We start from the raw sequence: 21,497 nt of genomic DNA, 5'->3' as shown, positions 1-21,497 counted from the left end.
TAAATAAATAAAACACAAGCAATATTAGAAGTCAGTAAAAAGATCAGGTAACACGTTGGGTGGAGACACGCCATTAGAACAGAACGATAAATCCCTCTTACGGCTCTTGCTGTGTTTTGTCCTCTCTGGCTAAATACGCTTGTAATTAATCCTCACTTCCCTTCAGTTCACAATCAACCTGCAGGCTTTGCTTTGGCCTAACAATCACAATAAATTAAACTGCCCTCTGCGCCCGCAGGTAAAGGCCACTCAATAAAAGCGGCCCAGAAATCTGTTATGCAATCTATTCTGAGAAACCCGGAGGAATAAGAGTGGCACCCACAAAGTTTTATTTGTTTGTATGCTTTTCTAAGTGAGTATGTGACTACGGGTTGTTCATAGAACTACTCCATTTATATTCCTCTTGCTCAGAGTACATCCCGATTAATGAACAAAGTTGCATATGAATGCTGTTCATTTTTAGGAAACCCAGAATTTCTTGAGCATAATAAGGCATCTTTTTCTTCCATATGCAAAGTGTTAGTATTGTAGTTGCTACACGTCCTTCACAAGCAGTCTGAAGTCTTAATTCAATTCTGTTTATTGCAAATATGAGCTTACTGGGATTAAGATAATAGGAAAATACTGCTCACAAGGCAAATTCCTAACTGCAGTGTCTTAATGGGGTCAGCAGATGGATTACAGCAGTGTATAAACAAAGTCAGTGTCAGCGTTACATGACTGAAAGTCTGAGATTTAGAGTGGAAAGCTTGATTATTCATATTTAAGTTCTTTATTCAGCATGGATATTTTATATATTTTATTTGAAAAAATACTTCGAATTAGCAATACAATATGCACACGTCACAGTCAGACATCCCTTTGGCAGCTGTGACGCCTGATTACTAAATTAAACTTGGCCCAGGTTTTATTTATTCAATTATTGAGATTATTGTACACATCCTTATAGCTTTACTGATCGACTACCAATTAAGACTAGTACACAACAGACAAATTAGTACACAGTTTAAAGAGGCTTTATAAAATAGGTTTTATATCCTCAATGAATTCATTTTAAATTTAATAAAATGTGTTTTCATAGTTTCTATTGTGCCTAATTGATGCAAAGTCACTAAATGATAAGGATTTGTGCTAGTATTGTGCAAAATTTCTAAACATTTAAAGGGCACTGTAAGAGTAAAGTGGCAATAAATGACAATATATATTAGTACATACTTATTTACTTAATATATATATAAATCATCCCTTGCAATTATTTCATATTCCAGAAAGGGTCCACAGACCCGCGTTGAAAAACTCTGCCACCACAGTACCACTCACTTGTCATCATCAAAGTCAAATAACTCACAGAGCACGCACAACATTACGGTTTATGATTGCTGAGTGATTGAGTTATTGATCTCGTTCATTCCAACAACAGGATGATTAACTGGCAGGTCAGCAGCTGTACTTCAGTTAATGTGAAGTTAAGGGGAATTTCATTTATCCACTTCTACGACTGTCAAAACAAATCATGCAATAAGCTTTGTACAGTCAATTTGGTCTAAACATACTGAAGCAATCTTTATGAAAAAAACAATGATGTAAATAATCACAAATAAACCAGTCAAGTCAAACACTTAATTAACACATCCACCTGTCAACATCACTACACATTCATGCGCTCAGTCTTTCAACAGCACTGTAATGACTTAATTGATTTACAAATTCATTTTGCTTATTTTATTCACACTTCCTCCTTACCTTCATGCACCGAATAGGCAGCACAATCCCATTTAAAAAGCCAACAGACCATGTAAGGATTTCACTCAAGCTGAAACACTTTCGAATTCAAAGCGTGTGAAGGTAACTAGCTGCACAGATGATCAAGGCAGCTTGGTTTGGGATTTCACAAGGAATTTGTTACCTAGACCTGGTTTCTCAGATATGTGACCCTGGACCACAAAACCAGTCTTAAGTCGCTGGGGTATATTTGTAGCAATAGCCAAAAATACATTGTATGGGTCAAAATTATAAATTTTTCTTTTATGCCAAAAATCATTAGGATATTAAGTAAAGATCATGTTCCATTAATATATTTTGTAAATTTCTTACCATAAATGTATAAAAACTTCATTTTTGATTAGTAATATACATTGCTAAGAACTTCATTTGGACAACTTTAAAGGCGATTTTCTCAATATTTTGATTTTTTTTTTTTGCATCCTCAGATTCCAGATTTTCAAATAGTTGTCTCGGGGTATATTTATAAATATTTATATTTATCTCAAATATTGTCCTATCATAACAAACCATACATCAATGGAAAGCTTATTTATTCAGCTTTCAGATGATGTATAAATCTCAATTTCGACTGGTTTTGTGATCCAGGGTCACATATAAGAAGAGGCAGGTCATTAATGCTTTGCTAAAAAGTTCTCAAACCTCAAAGTTGTGTAGCCAAGCACAATCATACGTCTTTAGTAGTGGCCAAAGACAAACATAGAGAGACAAACATGACAATTGAAGAGAGCAGTTGCCACTTCACATTTTCCTCCTGGAAGAGCTGTAAGCTTTAATTGATTTTCCATCAGACAAATGGACTGTGGATTCCGGTTCCAACACATCCTTTTCTTCACAAGCATTTCCTATTATAAAAAAAATCTGCCCTTCAAACCAGGTGTTCTCCTCTAACTTGACATGTGACATAAGAAGGGTTTACTGCTCCTACCTCATCTTGGTTGCTTTGGATCCAGTCATGCGCGATCTTCAGGGCGATTTCTGCTGCCGGCTCATTGGGAAAACCTGCGGATAGGAAGGAGAAGGATTCAGTTTTGAAATCATGCCATAGACTAGCATATGTACTCACACTTTAACACTTACGCAAACATCTCCATATGGCTGTTTGCTGCTCAACCCTCTCCACACTTTCAGTAGTTACTACAAACAACAGTCTGTTGAATATGCACACAAATCCAACACTGAACAATCTCACTACTTTTTCGTCCAAAAAACGCCCACTTCTTTATTAAACCAGCACCTCCGCTGTTATATAATTCACATGACTGTTTGTACATACCCATTTCACATCCCAAAATGTGGTCTATTAGCTAAATTTATCACGGGTGCTTGCCAATTTCTTGTAGATTTACTGAGCCATTAAGTTGCTTGGACATGATCATTTACACTGTTCTGCCATCTGTGGCAGGTGCCGGGGTCGTCACACCACAATCTTGATGAGAAAGTAATGACACATTGACCAGTAAATGTAAGAGATGATGCCACTAACTGCCATATTAATCACCAGAGCCTGAGCCGAGATGGGAAAGCAGTCTTGGTGTTAACACAGCGTATCGATTGAGAATAAATAGATTGAAGGAGATTAATATTTAATATCGCTGAAGGAGAGGAGGAGTCGTCATCAAACAAGTGCCTTTTCCATTTTAAAAAGGTAATTTTAAAGTACATTCAAACAGAAAAATGTGTTCAAGTGTTGAGAAATTGGATTGTGTGAGATTAGATCACTTAATTTGAGTTATCCAGATAGTTTTTTTTTTAAAGCTGTTAGAAAATATAATGCTAAAAATAATTCCAATGTTTTATAAAATCTTAAATATAATTTCAATATTCTATGTAATTGTAAATATTTTAAATTAATAATCCATGCAAAATAATAAAAATGAATAAATAAAAAAAATTCCACAAATAATTCAGATAAGATGCTATAATATAAATGTTATATTAATGTCTAAAATGTTATAAAAAGTATTGACATTATATATAAACTACCGTTTATACTACTACTACAGTTTATTTTTAATGAATTCATATTTATTTAGCAAAGATGCATTAAATTGATTATAAGTTACAATAAAAATGTTGCAATGTTATAAAAAACGTTTCAAATAAATGGTGTTCTTTAAACTTTAATATATATATATATATATATATATATATATATATATATATATATATATATATATATATATATATATATATACACACACACACACACACACAAACACGTGCATGTTTATATTTAAGAAAAATATGTTACGTTTATATATTAAATATATTTATATATGATATATTTTAAATGGATATAAATATATACACGTAAATACAAGTAAATATTTTCAAAATATATGCTGTATGTGTGTTTTTATATATACACATAATAAATATACACATTACACACGCATTATGTAAACAAAAATTTTGATTTTGGATGCGATTAATCGTGATTAATCGTTTGACAGCACTAATATATATTATTAAGCAACACAACTGTTTTTTAACATTGGTGATTAGTATATTAGAATGATTTCTGAAACATCATGTGACACTGCAGAGTACAGAGTAATAGCTGCTGAAAATTCAATTCTGCTATCATTTTTAAAAAGTTATTTTCAATAATAATAATAAATAATAATAATTCAAAATATTATGGTTTTACTGTGCTTATCATCAAATAGTTGCATCATCGGTGAGTGAATAAAATACTTTCAAAAACATTTAAAAAAATAAATAAATAAAAATGTGACCCCAAACTTTTGAATTGTGTATACTATTATTAGTATATTTATTAATATTTTATGCAGTTTATGCATACAAAAATGAACTAGTTGGGATGCTATAATATAAAAATGAACTGGGACCCAAAAAGCACCCATTTGGTACAAACGAGCCATCTGTTGCTCAGCGAGTGGCGGCACTGACCCTGAAGGTCCATCTCAGCTCTCAGCTCAGGGTGATAGGAGACGTAATTAACACACGGCTGAGGAGCGGCTGAGGAGATGTTTTCACTGTCTGCTCAGCAGCCTGACACTGCACTCTCCGTGTCTCCTGACGTCCCGTCTGGGCCTTTCAACACCAAATAATTTGGGGATCCATTGGATGTGAGGGAGTCTCGCACCAGCCCTATCCTGTCAGTCTCTGCTCCATCCGTTCCCTGTTTGTACGCTCCTGCTGTCTCTTCTAGCTCTCTCTCCTTCTGACAGGCAGAATCACAGACTGATTTCTTCTGCTGGCTGGATGCCGTCAGACCTGAACTTTGGGTCAAGAATGTGCGTGAGAAACTGATAAACCTATTATCTCTCTTGAGAATAATCCCCGTCCAGAATAATATGAACACAAGCACATTTTTGGCTCCTTTTCACAGTAAACAAAACACAGAGAAACAGATGAAATTACTATTTACAAACAAATGCTCGACGCCGGCGCTTCCTGGCTCTTCAGGTAACCCGTAAAATAGCGGTTTTAGATTAATGTTTTATTCATATTGATTTGAAAATGACCAGACCAGTTTTTACTGTATTTTTGATCAGTAAATGCAGCCTTGGAGAGCATGAGAGACTTTTTACACTTCAAAATCTTAATTATTCCAATACATATATATTTAAAATCACACACATAATTATATAATTGACATGAGTAATGTTTTTTCTAACTCATGTCTATATCTAAGCTTTAGGCTAAACAAATGAGAAGAAAACAAATTGTTACTCTCCCCTATTAAAAGTGTTATGAACTTTAACTGTTTACTGAATAAAAACTCAGACTTGTTACTCACATGTCCCTATGAGAGAACGCTGATGCATATTACAATGTCTTAAGGGCAGAAAACATGGCAGAGGGCACTAAACTCATGTTCATATCACGTCTTCAGTGTATTTCTGTTTTTAATGTAAATTGATGTGCTCCACGGGCATTAATTATACAGAAAGAAGAAAAAAGAAAAAGAGAAGGAGAGAGAACCACAGAGGTCATTGAGAGCCGTGTTATGTCTGTCTGTAGAGATATAGACAGGCTCACTAGAGGTCAGAGCTAACCGAGTTAACAGTCAAAGCTCACCAAGAGGTTCTTCTGATCAAACGTCTCTCTTCAGACTGCTTAACATTTTCCATACATGTTTGAGAGATGCCCTCTCCACGCAAACATCACGGATCAATCTCAAACTACAAGAAAATCCTCCATGGGAAGGATTTTCTTTTTCAGTGGATACACATCAAATCTTTGGATTCAGGAGTTTTTGTGGGATGGAAATGCAACAATGCATGCTATAGCAGAGCCACAGAAAAACAAAACGTTTGAGAGATGAGAGAAAAAAAATGCAGTCAAGTATAAACCTTATGCATAGCAATCACGAAAAATGCACAAAAGCGCTGTGAGATTTAAAACATCTCAGCATGTGCAATCAAATAATCATAAAGGAGACCTTACTTGACTTCATATTAAAAAGCACAGCATAAAAATTATCTTTTCTCAAACAGTGAGCGGACAAAACAAGTGCTATTCAATTCTTTATTTTTAAAAACATTTTAAGGAAAAACAAATGAGTGACTCTGTATTAGCGCCACCGAATATAAATAATATACAACACAAATAGAATCATGTGTTGTTGTTTTTTTTCATCCTGAATACGATGCTAAATATACATACACATGGAAAAACAACTAAATAATTCAGTTGTCATATGGGCAAAAAAAATATTTTGGCATAAAAATAATGCAAAATACAGTTTCATGGTCACAATGAAATATTTCTCAAAAAGATTTGTTGTCAGCTGATGGATGCCCACCAGTGTATGGGCTACTGATGAGGGCTCCAGGGATTTCCCTTACTTCACAAGAGACTCTACAGCACACTATATAGGGTGTCAGCATTTTGTAGAGCTGTCCAAATTCTTAGTGAACAATTTCATTCCATATATAGTTCACTGGTGTATACCCATAATGCAATCTGATTTATAGAGCACAACTGACTTTAACTGGCTTCCCATAAAGCAATGCGAAGAGGTCTGCCAAATGCTCAAGGAAAACTCAGGCTGCAACTTTAGTATGTACTGTAAGTTGCATCGACTGAAAATATAATATAATATAATATAATAGTTTTACTTTGCCTAGTTAATTATATTTTAACAACAAATTGCACAAAGAGGAAATGATACTTTAGGGGATGATTTATATTTTCTGTTATTGTCTGAAGGTGCCAAATTAATCTATATCTAATCAAATCATTTCATTTCCTATTCTATCGCTGCTTTATGGAAGAATGAGGATTTTATGTGCTTCATTAAAAGAAGATCTGATATTTCTCTATAAAAGCCATAATCAACTAATTAACTTCTCTAGAGTAATAAAATGGTTACAGAATGAAAACATCATAAAATACAAATTTTAATGATTGTCATTGTGCTGCAAGAAACTTGATCTGAGCCCATCTTAAATGATTAACTTTATAGGTAAGAATGCATCTACCAGCAAGCTGTTTTTCCCAAGCCAAGTCATATTTATATGAAATGTGTTTGAATGGACACTGGTAGAAGCTACTAAATAATTAACGTGCACCAAACAATAATCCAAAAACAGCTGAGCCAGAACCGCAGGACCTGGAAGGACTGCAGAACTTTGAAATGGTCATGATTTGCATGATGGGTGATAAGGTGATGGAGGTGAAGTCCAACCGAATCATTATGATATGTTTCCAACCGGACCCGTGGGCACAGGACTCATAGAAATGTAAGAAGCTGAACGTGTCAGCTAGTGGATGAAGGTTCTGACAGACACATGTTGTTGCAGTGAATGTTCACAGAAATATACAGAACTGCCGAAGACTAGCAGCAGATTTGAAAGAATAACGCTGGTGTTGGGGGGGCTTAAGAAGATGTGACCCACATCCAAAATGGATTGAGACACACATATAGATGGTCCAACCAGGCCTATCAGTGTGTGACCTTGAAAAGCCATATGTACTGGTGGTGACATTTTTGTCCCACATGCTAAAATTATCACCCACCATTTACTTTTCACTAAACCATGTCACACACACACACACACACACACAGCAGCATTTCCTACGGTGATTCTGTTGTTTTCCAATGTGAAATCAACCCTCCCACTACATCTGGGGCTAACAACAGGCTACAAAGTAATTAATACTACTTTTGTTTTTTTTTGTTTTTTCGTGGAAAAGTGCATATTTAACTGCAAACAGTTACAGAAAAAAACAAAAAAAAACAGTTGACATTTTCAGAACCAGTAATAGCATTTTACCCCAAAATTATTAATACTGTAATGCAATTGTTTTTCTGATTATTTTTAATGATTATCCACATTATTGTACCATTTGTTCATAATATATATAATTATATATTAATCTTTTTTTTTTTTTTTATAGAATGAGAATGAGTGTCGTATTACAATAATGAGAAAGTAATGAGAAATTTATTAACCTGCAAATAATGTGAAAAATAAAAGAAAATAAAGGCAAAAATGACAAACAAACAAACAAAAAAAATAAATAAACAGAGTCCTGACACGTGTTTTCTTTATGCAAACTATTACTACATATGTCTTTTTTCTCTTTTGATTTTTGAGGCAAATATAACCTGGAAACGTCTATATTAGATTCACCGTAGTATAAAACAAAATCAAACTAACAAAACAAATGGCAGTATATACAAACAAGAATAGTTCTGTAGTAACTATTTACGGTTCCCAAACAACATTGTAACTTCACATTAATAACAGAAGTATTTCAGCTCAGTTGTCAGTAGCTGTCAGTTGCTAACTCAGTAATAAACTCTGAGCTGTCTGGATGTTCGATTCAGCATAGAGTTTCTCTATGATTCAGACTGATAACTAGTGAGTTCATTCAAACTGATTCATGAAACACTTTGACCAATTCATGAAAAAGAACTCAAACTCAACTTGTTTACGAATCAGACATCACTAGCTGAACAATGTCACACTCTGTTTACAGTTGTCACATGCAATTGAAATTCCTTGCCTGTTTACCATCTTACTGCACCCAATCTTTCTCTCGTGTCACTTTCAATTCACAGCTCAGCTAAAATATAAAATCTAGTTGCCGTAGGGCTGTAGATTTAGATTCCTCTCAAACAACTGTGATCTCTAAAATATGTCCCCAACCTGCAAAACTTCCCAGAGCAGTGTCAATCTTGACAATGATAAAACCATGAAAGTGTAAAACACTAAACTTTCATCCGCTTCCCTAGATGCAATGCTAAGATTTCCTTTTCCCCCGCTTGTGCTGAGATAACCCCACATCAGTACGTGATCATAAAAGATTCCCTCCTTAAGCCTGTGTTCACACTTCCACTCCCCAGCATAAACCTCAGGCTTTAAATACAGTGCTATCCTGAGAGGGAAACCTGTACCATATCAAGGTAAAGAGATAAGGGGTTCGGCCCTAATCTACTACAGAGATGGACAGGGGGATCACCGAGTGAAGACACTTAGTCGGCTGACCCTGGCTGATCCCTAACAGCCGTTCGGATGCATTGTCTGGATTATAGCTGCCTATCTCACACCAACAGAGTCGCAGGCTAAAAGAAAACCTGTGTCAACACACCTCTTGTTCAACTGAGGGTAAGTATTTGTCAAGCAGGGTTGTGTACTGAACAGAAAATGGCTTTTAAATTTGAATTCATTTCAGAATTTGAAGTGAATTTGAATTGAGGTATGCAGGAAAAAAAAAAAAGATAGTGTCAAAAAATTTTTCACTCAATTTCACAATTACAAAGAAATGGCAAGTAACACTGAATTAAATGTGAAATTCTGAATTAGAAAAACTGCATTTTTCATGTAAACCGTACCACAGTCATCTTTGTTTTATTTAAATGTTGTTTACAATTTTCTTTATTTTATTTTTATATACAGTATAGGAAAAAAGAATGCAGAATTACAATTCAAAGTTTAAAACTGTTTAAAAAGTCAAGTAGGAAAGGTTTATAGCCTTTAGAATGACAGTCAGATAAATGACAAAGAAAATGTATATCTCTATTTTACATATTTCATATTTTATCTGTGTGTGTACTCGCATGTCTAACTGTCTGCATGCCTGTCGTTCTATATACAGGTGCATCTCAATGAATTAGAATGTCATGAAAAACTTATTTCAAAAAGTTAAACTTTCATATATTTTAGATTCTTTACATGCAAAGTAAAACATTTCAAAAGTTTTTTTGGTTTTAATTTTGATGATTAGAGCTTACAGCTCATGAAAGTCAAAAATCAGTATCTCAAAATATTAGAATATTTACATTTGAGTTTCAATAAATGACCATCCATCCATACAGTATAAATTCTGGGTATCTCTTGTTCTTTGAAACCACAATAATGGAGAAGACTGCTGACTCGGCAATGATCCAGAAGACGAACATTGACACCCTCCACAAAGAGGGTAAGTCACTGAAAGGTGTGGCTGTTTACAGAGTGCTGTATCAAAGCATATTAAATGCAAAGTTGACTGGAAGGAAGAATTTGGGTAGGAAAAGGTGCACAAACAACAGGGATGACCGCAAGCTTGAGAATACAGTCAAGCAAAGCTGATTCAAACACTTGTGAGAGCTTCACAAGGAGTGGACTGAAGCTGGAGTCAGTGCATCAAGAGTCACCACGCTCAGACGTCTTCAGGAAAAGGGTTACCAAGCCACTTCTGAACCAGAGACAATGTCAGAAACATCTTACCTGGGCTGTGGAGAAAAAGAACTGGACTGTTGCTCAGTGGTCCAAAGTCCTCTTTTCAGATGAAAGTAAACTTTGCATTTCATTTGGAAATCAAGGTCCCAGAGTCTGGAGGAAGAGTGGAGAGGCACAGAATCCATGTTGCTTGAAGTCCAGCGTGAAGTTTCCACAGTCAGCGATGATTTGGGCTGCCATGTCATCTACTGGTGTATGTCCACTGTGTTTTCTGAAGTCGACAGTCAACGCAGCCATCTACCAGGAAATTTTAGAGCACTTCATGCTTCCTTCTGCTGACAAGCTTTATGGAGATACTGATTTCATTTTCCAGCAGGACTTGGCACCTGCCCACACTGCCAAAGGTACCAACATCTGGTTCAATGACCATGGTGTTACTGTGCTTGATTGGCCAGCAAACTCGCCTGACCTGAACCCCATAGAGAATCTATGGGGCATTGTCAAGAGAAAGATGAGAGACACCAGACCCAACAATGCAGATGAGCTGAAGGCCACTGTCAAAGAAACCTGGGTTTCCATACCACCTCAGCAGTGCCACAAACTGATCACCTCCATGCCACGCCGAATTGAGGTAGTAATTAAAGCAAAAGGAGACCCTACCAAGTATTGAGTACATATACAATAAATGGACATACTTTCCAGAAGGCCAACAATTCACTAAAAATGTTTTTTTTATTGGTCTTATGAAGTATTCTAATTTATTGAGCCAAAATCATCACAATTAAAAGAACCAAAGACTTAAACTACTTCAGTCTGTGTGCATTGAATTCATTTAATACACGAGTTTCACAATTTGAGTTGAATTACTTAAATAAATGAACTTTTCCACGACATTCTAATTTATTGAGCTGCACCTGTATAGTTTAAAAAAAACAGTAAGAGTTTTTATGTTTTTAAAAAAGTGTTTTATGCTCATCAAGGCTGCATTTATTTGATCAAATATACAGAAAAAAAGATTCTATTTTGAATAAATACTGTTCTTTTTAACTTTTTATTCAAATAGTTGAATAATCCTAAACAAACAAATAAAAACAAACATAAAAATTAAGTGGCACAACCGTTTCCAACATTGATGAAACAAAAATCAGCATATTAAAATGATTTTTAAAGGATCATGCAACACTGAAAATTCAGCTTTGCCACCACAGGAATAAATTCTATTTTAACGTACATTAAAACAGAAAACTGTTATCCATAATATTACTGTTTTGACTGTGTTTTTGATCAAATAAATGTAGCCTAGATGATGAGCATAAGAGATGTCTTTAAAAAAAAACATTAAAATTATTACTTTTGAACTGTATGCATCACAGTTGATGTCTGATGTCAAATATCCATAGACTTCTTACTATGATACGTTCATAGCGCATTTTTTTTTTGTAATATAGTATGGCTGAATTAAACCGCCTCTTATTTTCTCCACAAGGCCTTGGGAAGGTCTCTGCAGTGGATTTCTGAGGGAAAATAAATAATAAATCATGCCTTATCACCATGTGTACACAAACCTTAAATGGCCAGACCTTGATATGGTGATGAAAGTCAATATACCCCATTGAGCTGGATTATGAGGCAATAAAGAGCTCTCTTCAAATGGCGATGACAGTAATCTAATGAGTGACACGTTTTGATGTCAGACAGCTCCTGTCTTTTCCTTGACAAAGTCGTAAGGCGGTTAAACCTCACGGGCACAGAGCGAGGTTTTCTCCTCTAGGCTTCGGTGAAAAATGAACTGGCGTCTAATTCATTTTCTCTTTGTTGTTTATCTAAAGGCGGGGCTGTATATATCATGAAAGATTGTGACAGCGCCGTAAGAAGGAGGCTGTTGAGATGCCCGAATGGTTCAAATCTAATTGCAGTTTTCTCCTTTTTGACTGGTCTCTCTTTCTACAGCTAAAATAATAACGGAAGAATTAACCTGTGGGGTTCAAGGCTATTGGATTTGAATTTCCCTGATATGAATCTTACACACAGAAGTTGTGAACAGCATCTTTAAGTTGTCAGAATCGGAACAACTGCAGGGGAGGCCGAGGGCAACTGTAACACTAAATATCTTCGACCTCAAACAAGGTAAGAGCAAAGACACATGCTCGGTACCGTTCTCTGTCTGAGAACAACTGATTTTGAAGAATAAAAGGGATTTTTTTCCTCCCCGGATATAAAGTATTTTTCTTCTTCTGTATAAAGTTATGATGCTTTTGAAACTTTTCAATTTTTTCTATTTCATGTGTAGGTTGTTGGGTAAATGTTAGTATGAATGGAATATGTTAACTGTATCTACCAAAGAAAAATTGTATGATTGCTGTGAAGCTGGGGACAATATTAATAATAATAATAATTATTATTATTATTATTTAGTGCTGTCAAATCGATTAATTGTGATTAACTGAATCCAAAATAAAAGCTGGTTTACATATGACTGTACAGTATGTGTGTGTACTGTGTGTATTTGTATGCATGCATACATGTATATATTTAAGAAAAAAATATTATTATTCCCAGTATTAAAGCATTAGCAGACTTATAATTTTTTGTTTGAAAAATAAATTATATAAGAAATAATAAATAAAAAAATACACTTAAAAATGTTTACATTTACAAATAAATAAATAAATATAATTAACAAAATGTAAAATATAAAATAACATATTTATTTACATACAATGCAATTTTTGTGCCATACTAAAACTTTACATTTCAAAAATAAATATTAAAAAGGTTCTGAGAATAATCTTAATGCTTCCTTTTTTTTTTTTTCAATAAAATTGCAACATAAGATTAAAACATTAATATTTTGAGAATAAAGTCAAACTTACTAAAAGTTGTAGCTTTTTCAGATTTTAAAATAGGGATGTTATTATTATTTTTTTAAGATATATTTTTGGCGTTTTATGCCTTTATTTCGACAGGACAGTAAGTGGACAGGAAGCGGATTGGAAGAGAGAGGGGGCGGGATCAGGAAAGGTCCACAAGCCGGGACTCAAACTCTGGACTCCCGAAACATAACAGTTCTACAAGTTGGCGCGCTGCCCACGACGGGTGTAAGATTTCTATTTCAGATTTCAAAACAGAGCTGTAAAACTAAAAACTGTTGCTTTTAATGAACCAATTGCATATCCAGGAAAAAAAGAAGAAAAAAAGTGAATGAAAGATCCAGACAGAGTAAAGGATGATGCAACCTTTGTCCACCTCTGTGCTTTGCCTGTGTCCGCACTATGTAAGACACTGATAGATTTGCCAGTCCTTCCCATCCTCACTGAAAAAGAAATAACCAGTTTTAACCCGTCTCTTGTGGCATTGATTGATAGGCTACGAGCGTGGGACTTAATAACCTCTATCATACCGTCCAACCCCTCTGCTGGCGGCAGGCGCCAGTTTGTTTATGGGTGGCATCTCCTCCAATACGCCATGTGTGTGAAAGCTCTACCTGTGCTAATGGTGTGGGCTGAGGGATTGGACTGTCAGTTGGGAGTGAGGCCTCATTTTTCTACCTGCCTGCTGTCCACGTTTCTAACGCCACAGAACAGCCCCTTTACGCCTTACCCTCTGTACCCCGATCATCTGTCAGCCTGGACCTCAGCTCCCATGATGCAGCCAAAAAGAGAGATGGGGTGTCAGCTCCGGTTGGCTGTGAGTGACAGTTCTACATGTTGGAGCTGGTTAATCTGGTGACGTGGCCACATGGATCGTGTTTGTCTCGCTTGGTTAGCTTATTCACGTTGAAGAAGAGAGCAAATGTTCCTTCAGCTTATTTGAGAATGTTTTAAAAACAAACGTTCATGACTGCCACGGTATGAAATTAATTTCCCTCCTAAACGAGCGTTTACTGTCTTTTTGGCTGAAAGAAACAAGAAAACATCAGGTTGGGGAAGTATTCTAGGTTATTAGCTCTTTGATCATGATATTCCAGTGCTCTTCTTGCTTTCAGAGTAAATACTTTCTCTCTGTGATGATCTGAACAATTACGCAGTGCTGGAGAGGCAGGTTGCAGATTATTTATTGAATCAAACATAATTGCATTCTTTCTGAAGCGCTGAGATCTCAAAGGCACTCTCTTGTGGCAGAATCTCACACATTCACACACGTACATTATATACTATTGCGCAAGTGTTTTTTGTTTTTTTCTTTAAATTGCATACTTTTATTCCGCAGGGATTAATTTGATCAAAAGTGACAGTAAAGACATTTGTAAAGTTACAAAAAAACATTTCACGCAAATGCTGTTCTTTTGAACAATCAATACATTAAATAATTCTGAAAAAAGTATTATGGGTTCCAAATAAATAAATAAATAAATAAATAAATAAATAAATATATACAATAATACAAATATTTTATTATATATTATATTAAATCAAATATATATATAACATACATACATACATATATATATATATATATATAAATAATATAAAATAACACTTATTATATATTATAAATAAATTTCAAGAAATTAGCATATCAGAATGATTTATAATAATAATAATAATAATAATTCCTTACATTTATATAGCGCTTTGAAGGATCATAAGACACTGAAGACTAAAACATGGCTGCTATGAAGTCAGCTTTGCCATTATTAAAATAAAAATATTAAATAATTGATTATTATACTAAATAAGATTTAATAAAATTAAATATTAATACATTTTATTACATAATAACTGTTTTACTGTATTTTTGAGAGAAAAAAAATGCCACCCTAGAGATGTAAAAGCATGAGAGACTTCTTTCAAAAATGAACAACAAACTTTTGAATGGTAACGTACACACACATAACAGGCACATTATTCATATATCCAGCTTTCAACATCTTTCTTTCTTTAAAAAAAAAAAAAAAAAAAAAAAGAGGCAATTTTGAAAATGAAAGGGAGAATCAAATGATAGGAGAATTTAAAAGACATGAAAAGACTGTAGAGGTAATTGCTCATCATCAGCTTTTTCATACCTACATTATACTGCATGCACACATTACCAGCATACATGTAAGTTTCTATCTAAACCGCACACATGCTTCTTCATGTACACGCTCAGAATCACTCATATACATACACTTAAAAAGATTTAGAGGATGAATAGACATTTTCCTTACCATAAATTCCTGTCGATATGCATGGAAAGGCCTGTAATAGAAAAAAAGCAAAAAGTAAGCCAACTCTGAAATGAAATTAATATAAAATCACATATATTCTGACCCAATCCTAATCAGGAAGGAGAAAACCAGTTAGTAATTGAATGTACAGAGTTCAGAGAAGCAGGCAATGAAATGAACCCAACCTTACAGTTTTCAGCCTCAAGTTGTTGTCTCTTTCCAATTCCTGCTAAGCTTGCATTTTGATAACATGCATGAATTTCATTAAAGCCAACCCTATGAAATTCTACTGCGTGAACTGAAATTTGACGTTTAGTGAATGTCAAATGTTTCATTAATAGCCAGTGGGAATAACTGCTAATGCAAGCTTACACCAAACATCAAATATATATTAAAAAGCCTAAAGACACGGGGCGTTGCTTTTTACTGAGCAGACGTGTTTGTTTTTGTGGATCTCTAGGCTATACCGAAACACTTCGGCTTCAAAGAAAAGGATGAAATGAACATTTCTTCCTGTTGGGGTAGACAGAGCGCTTACATTTGGAGCACTGCTTTGGATGCATCGTGACACACAGATATAACATCCACGTGAATCAGTTTGAGATAACACATATTGCCATATACAATAACAGTGACATCGCCACCTGTAGGCTTCGCCACCTGCTTTTGACACGCACCCAGTGAGAAAGATCCATTTCGATTTACTTCCCCTAGCGAGAGACATCAAAAGCAACATTTTGCCTGTCGTCTGGCGTTGATCTAATTAATCTGACAGTTAATTAAGGGACAGTCATATTTCAGTATGTCAGGACACATACAGTAGCTGGAGGAAATGTACATCAGTCTGTAAAATACATCCAGAAATTGTGCACAATAATTCAATACTCCTGGAAATGATAACTGATCCACTTATGGCCTTTACAATATCCTGGACAATTCTGAAGGGTAAATGGGGCATTGGAGCCACGTGGAATCTGTTATGATGATGGAGATCTGAACTGTCATAACCTCTGAGAAAAATTATAAACTGAATACACTAGGAGTCAGAACAACACACTGTGGAAAATGTTGCCAGCGCAGGTGAATATGACAATCTCAAAGTGCGTTTTTTGCCTCATTTCAGTTTGGCACATGGATGAGTCAATGAAGGATTCAAAACGTCAACGGGTCAAGACTCAACAGGAAACACTCAAAAAACTTTCTTAAACGTTTGATTTATTTTGGATTGTAGGTTAGATCAACATATACATGTGAAATGTAGGTTACAATGCGAGACAGACACAAAGATGCAACTAGACGTACTGAACAAAGCAGGGATAAGTTTGCATTACATGGACCCATGTAACCCAACTCAATATTTTTTTGTTTTAAATCTGCATGATTTTTATTTTCTTCCACAGAACACAAAAATGACATTTAAAAAAAACAATGGAGTCCATATAAGACTTGGTATTGCATTTTTTTCAGGTCAATATTGAGAATGTCTTGTATGGACTCCATTGTTCTTAAAAAAAATGAAATAAAAAAAGAAATAAAATAAAATAAAAAGAAATAATTAACCATTTAAATTTTTTTTTTTGGTAAACTATCCATTGTAAGACTAAATATTGATCCAATGCAAAGTTGTATAATACAGCAAATTAGATATCTTTAGCTATGAATGTGCTAATCTAAAGAACACAATTTTGGAACCTAGAATTTGAGTTGTGGACCAAAAAGTTCATGAAAACTTTATTTTTGAGAAATACTCACTGATCAAGAACAGCATGAGATGAGAGCCCCTGATTTAGGGTCAGCTCTAGAATATGAAATCTGGAAATTTAGTAATTTGAGACGCTTCATCTCTCATGTACATTTTTGGCCACAAGATGTTACGTGATGATACCTCATTTTTTTATTCTGAAATTTTGACTATAATGTCAATAAATTGGCCAAAGTGCAAAAATGTCCCTAATTACCCACTATCTTAAAAAAATAATAAAAATGTGAATAAAGTGATGTTTATTTAGGGCTGTTTGCGTCTCGGTATGCACTGATAAATGATATATAAATTTTGTGAACAGGTGCGTGAGAGTTTTTCTACCGTGGAACAAAAAAGACCAGCGCGACTGAGAGAGAAACAGAGCAACTCCGATATTTATGGCCATATTTTTTAAAAGATTAAAAACTTACCATACTGTAATAGGTCTGGCTCTGCGGCACTTTGCACCAGATGTATTACTCAAGAGCAGGTTTAGAGCTGCAACAACCATCATTTTTCCATACGACCGCGTTCCACGCACCCTGTTCCACATTCATCATTTTTAGTATATTAATAAACAGTAAAGAGGAGATATTTATTCAAGGCTCTCATTTGTCTCCACAAACCAGCTGAATCTGTGCTTTAGCGTAGCATTTATCACAAAAAACAAAGTGTGACCACTGCGTTAATGCAGCATTATGACAAATGCAAATTCCGCTATCACTTCCGTTTGTTTAGATCTAGATTAGAACAGGAGTAACCGTTCGACAAAGCGAGTGTTCAAAAGGTGCGAGCAGCGTTCGTTGACGTGTCTCTGACCGAACGAGACGCTGTTTAATGACACTCTAAAGGCTGCTAATAAGGCTTTGTTTTAAAAATGTTTGAAGTGCTAAAAGTAGGTATTTTCCATATCAAATGAGCTTTTGTGCTGCAGCGAGAGCTTTAGCACAAAGCAGACTGTAATTGCAATAACGCTTCGCTAACAGAACATTAGAGGAAAAACAACAACACGAAACAACGGCGATATAATTTCAGGTGACAGCTGTACAAATCAAAGGCAGTTGAGCTTTTCAATGAGGAACAGATGAGGCTCCCGCTGAGCTGTGTACCTCTGATTATAAACCATAACTTACTGCTACAATAAAAACATTACGGCCGTACGGCAGATGATGCAGCATTATAGAGCATACGCGCTTCACTTGATACCAGACTGTACTTGCGGATTTCCCCTGGAGTTTTGGTACTTTCTTTCTGGTTTTTCCCAGAGAGGAGGGGCTTTGTTTAGCTGTTTATTATTTTACAGGGTTGTGTCAAAGCACCGCTTGTCAAGATCAATATTTCAGCTGAGTCTTTCACTAAAGCTTTGACCTTTCCAGGTGTACATCTCGCTTGGGCTCAAATTCCCCATGATGAGCAGCGGAGGAGGGCCATTTTTAGAGCGCTGCTCGACTCAACACAATGTAAGCACACTCGCCTGAGTCTCTGCAGGGTTCAATAAAGACATGCTCAAAAAACATACACACAACGGCATGAGAGAACCGTCCAACATGCTGGAATGTCATTCTGATGATAATCAAGGCTACTTCATGTGAAATCAACATTAAAGCAAAACTGACTAATTCTTAATTATCCTAATAAAATCAAAATAGATGGATAAAATCAAGTCTGATGCAGCATTTTTCTCTTTAAATATTTAGTTTCACTCAGAAAATAAATATAGCACATTATAAAAGTAACACTGGAAAAGTTGCTTTAACTGTGTAGTAATACATTCACAATGTTTTTATTTTTTATTCTGAATTATTTATACTACTAAACAGATATAATGCAAAAACTATTTTTATGATTGTTGTTGTTCTATCTAATTCCAATACAGATTATATTTGTAATATAAATGCCATTATTTATATACACTGCAATCCAATTTTTTTAAACATTTTAAAATATAGCACAAAAAAAAAAAAGAATAAATAAGTAAGAAAAAAATTGGATTGATATGTATAGAAATACTGGAATTTATATTGCAAGTATAACGTGTATTGGAATTTTCATCCCAAAGGCAAATGTCCTCAAAAACATTCATACCATATCAGCAAAATCAATTAAACAATTTTCAATTAAAAACATTCTAATAATTCCCAGTTTGGCCCTTAGCAACAGATAAACACATTAGATGATATCCAGCATGTTTGTCCTTTCAGCCTCTGTACTGGCTCAATAAAGCATAAAGTATCACTGACTGAATACTCAATACTAATCAATAATGATAATACTCTTGAATGTACAATTTCTAAATCCCTTGCAATTAAAGGTAAAGGGCAGCGAGAGACTGTCTCGGTATTGAGTTATGTGAGCAAAAACACACAGGTGGTATGTCTGACTAATCATTTCTAGCTGGTGGAGGTGATAACTGCTTCATAGTGCAGCAGGATACACAACAGAAGCAGCCCACAACTCACTATTTGATTTAGTTTGGCACAGTTACGCCACTACAACCACGACAACAACACTTGTTTATATATATATAACAGCGGTGCATTTATATCAAAGCGCTGCCTTAATTAACAAGGCTGACATTATTACACCTCTGCAGTGACTTATGGTCCTGTGGCTGGATTATTATTTCTGATCTGTCAGTTCATTAGGACCGAATCAGGCGCACGGCCCACTTGCTTTTGCCTGCTTATTGTGTTTCGTGTTTTATTTGCTTGCAGTAGCATGTTGAAATTGGTCACAAGGGAAACAATTCCACTGCAAATCGCTCTTCTCTAATCAATCACTTCTTCTTGTGTTCTTCAGGTTGTTTATTAAGATTATTATTGTTATTTATAATAGACGCACCTGCTTTTCTGGAACTCCCACTAGGTTTAAGAGTAGCTCTTAATTGAACGCATTTCTGTGTTTACATGTGTCATCAGGCCAAATACAGTTTCTGCATTTCTGTGCTTCTTATGTCATACTGCAGAGTGCTGTAGTGCCATATACATGATCTTATATGTTTATGTTGGTGATCACAGTAGAGATTTTGAAAACTGACTAGTTGATGGGATGAATGAATGACAAGTCTATCTTAAAAAAAAAAAAAAAACAAACAAAAAAAACTGTATAATTAGACTGTTTAGGAGGACACTTGACAGATTCTTAATTAACAAAAACTTTAATTTGATAAAAAAGGCATCAGATTATGCATAAAACAAAGCCTCATTTGTTAACATTAGTTGACTATGTTAACATGAGCTATAATAAACAATACTTTTATGGCATGCAATAACTTTAATATTAATTTCAACATTTACGGATACATTTTTAAAATTAAAAGTTTATCAGTATCTGTTTACATTAGTTAATGCACTGCGGTGCCATTTTCATTAACTAAAATGATTACAAATAGTTTTTGATAATTGAAGTAAAGCTGAAATAAAAATTTTACTTTAAAAACTTAACCTAAAATTAGAAATGAATGTGAATGCTACATGTATTAAGACTGCAATTGTTAAGCCCCTTCTGAAAAAGCACAATCTTGATAACATCATGTTGAGCAACTATAGACCAATATCAAATCTTCCTTTCATAGGTAAGATTATTGAAAAGGTAGTTTTTTAAATCAGCTGAACAACTACTTAAACTCAAATGGATACCTGGACAATTTTCAATCTGGTTTCCGAGCGCATCACAGCACAGAGACAGCACTCATTAAGATAATAAATGATATTCGCTTTAATTCTGATTCTGGCAAAATATCAGTGCTGGTACTACTAGATCTTAGTGCTGCGTTTGACACTGTCGATCATAACATACTTCTAGAGACTGGAAAATTGGGTCGGGCTTTCTGGGATGGTACTCGAATGATTCAGGTCATACTTAGAAGGGAGAGGTTGTTATGTGAGTATAGGAGAGCATAAGTCTAAGTGGACGTCCATGACATGCGGAGTCCCACAAGGCTCAATTCTTGCACCGCTCTTGTTTAGCCTGTATATGCTCCCACTAAGTCAAATAATGAGAAAGAATCAAATTGCCTATCACAGCTATGCTGATGATAGCCAGATTTACCTAGCATTATCTCCAAATGACTACAGCCCCATTGACTCCCTCTGCCAATGCATTGATGAAATTAACAGTTGGATGTGCTATAACTTTCTTCAGTTAAACAAGGAGAAAACTGAAGTCATTGCATTTGGAAACA

General features: G+C 35.0%; 1 protein-coding gene across 4 annotated transcripts in view; it reads right to left on the bottom strand.

The window, feature by feature from the left end:
* The window catches only part of macrod2 (mono-ADP ribosylhydrolase 2), a 544,600-nt gene that overhangs the window by 128,198 nt on the left and 394,905 nt on the right, over positions 1-21,497 (bottom strand). For all 4 annotated transcript variants that reach the window (XM_058795075.1, XM_058795078.1, XM_058795077.1 and 1 more), the window contains 2 exons: positions 15,574-15,604; positions 2,711-2,784 (listed from right to left, as the gene is read on the bottom strand). In XM_058795075.1, the coding sequence (XP_058651058.1) occupies positions 2,711-2,784; positions 15,574-15,604 (105 nt within the window). The remainder of the gene's footprint in view (positions 1-2,710; positions 2,785-15,573; positions 15,605-21,497) is intronic.

This window comes from Onychostoma macrolepis, chromosome 13 (genome assembly GCF_012432095.1).
Source record: "Onychostoma macrolepis isolate SWU-2019 chromosome 13, ASM1243209v1, whole genome shotgun sequence".
In the NCBI taxonomy this organism is placed as follows: domain Eukaryota; kingdom Metazoa; phylum Chordata; class Actinopteri; order Cypriniformes; family Cyprinidae; genus Onychostoma; species Onychostoma macrolepis.
The sequence above is the reverse complement of the archived record's forward strand: the minus strand, read 5'-3'. Positions and strand labels throughout refer to the sequence as shown.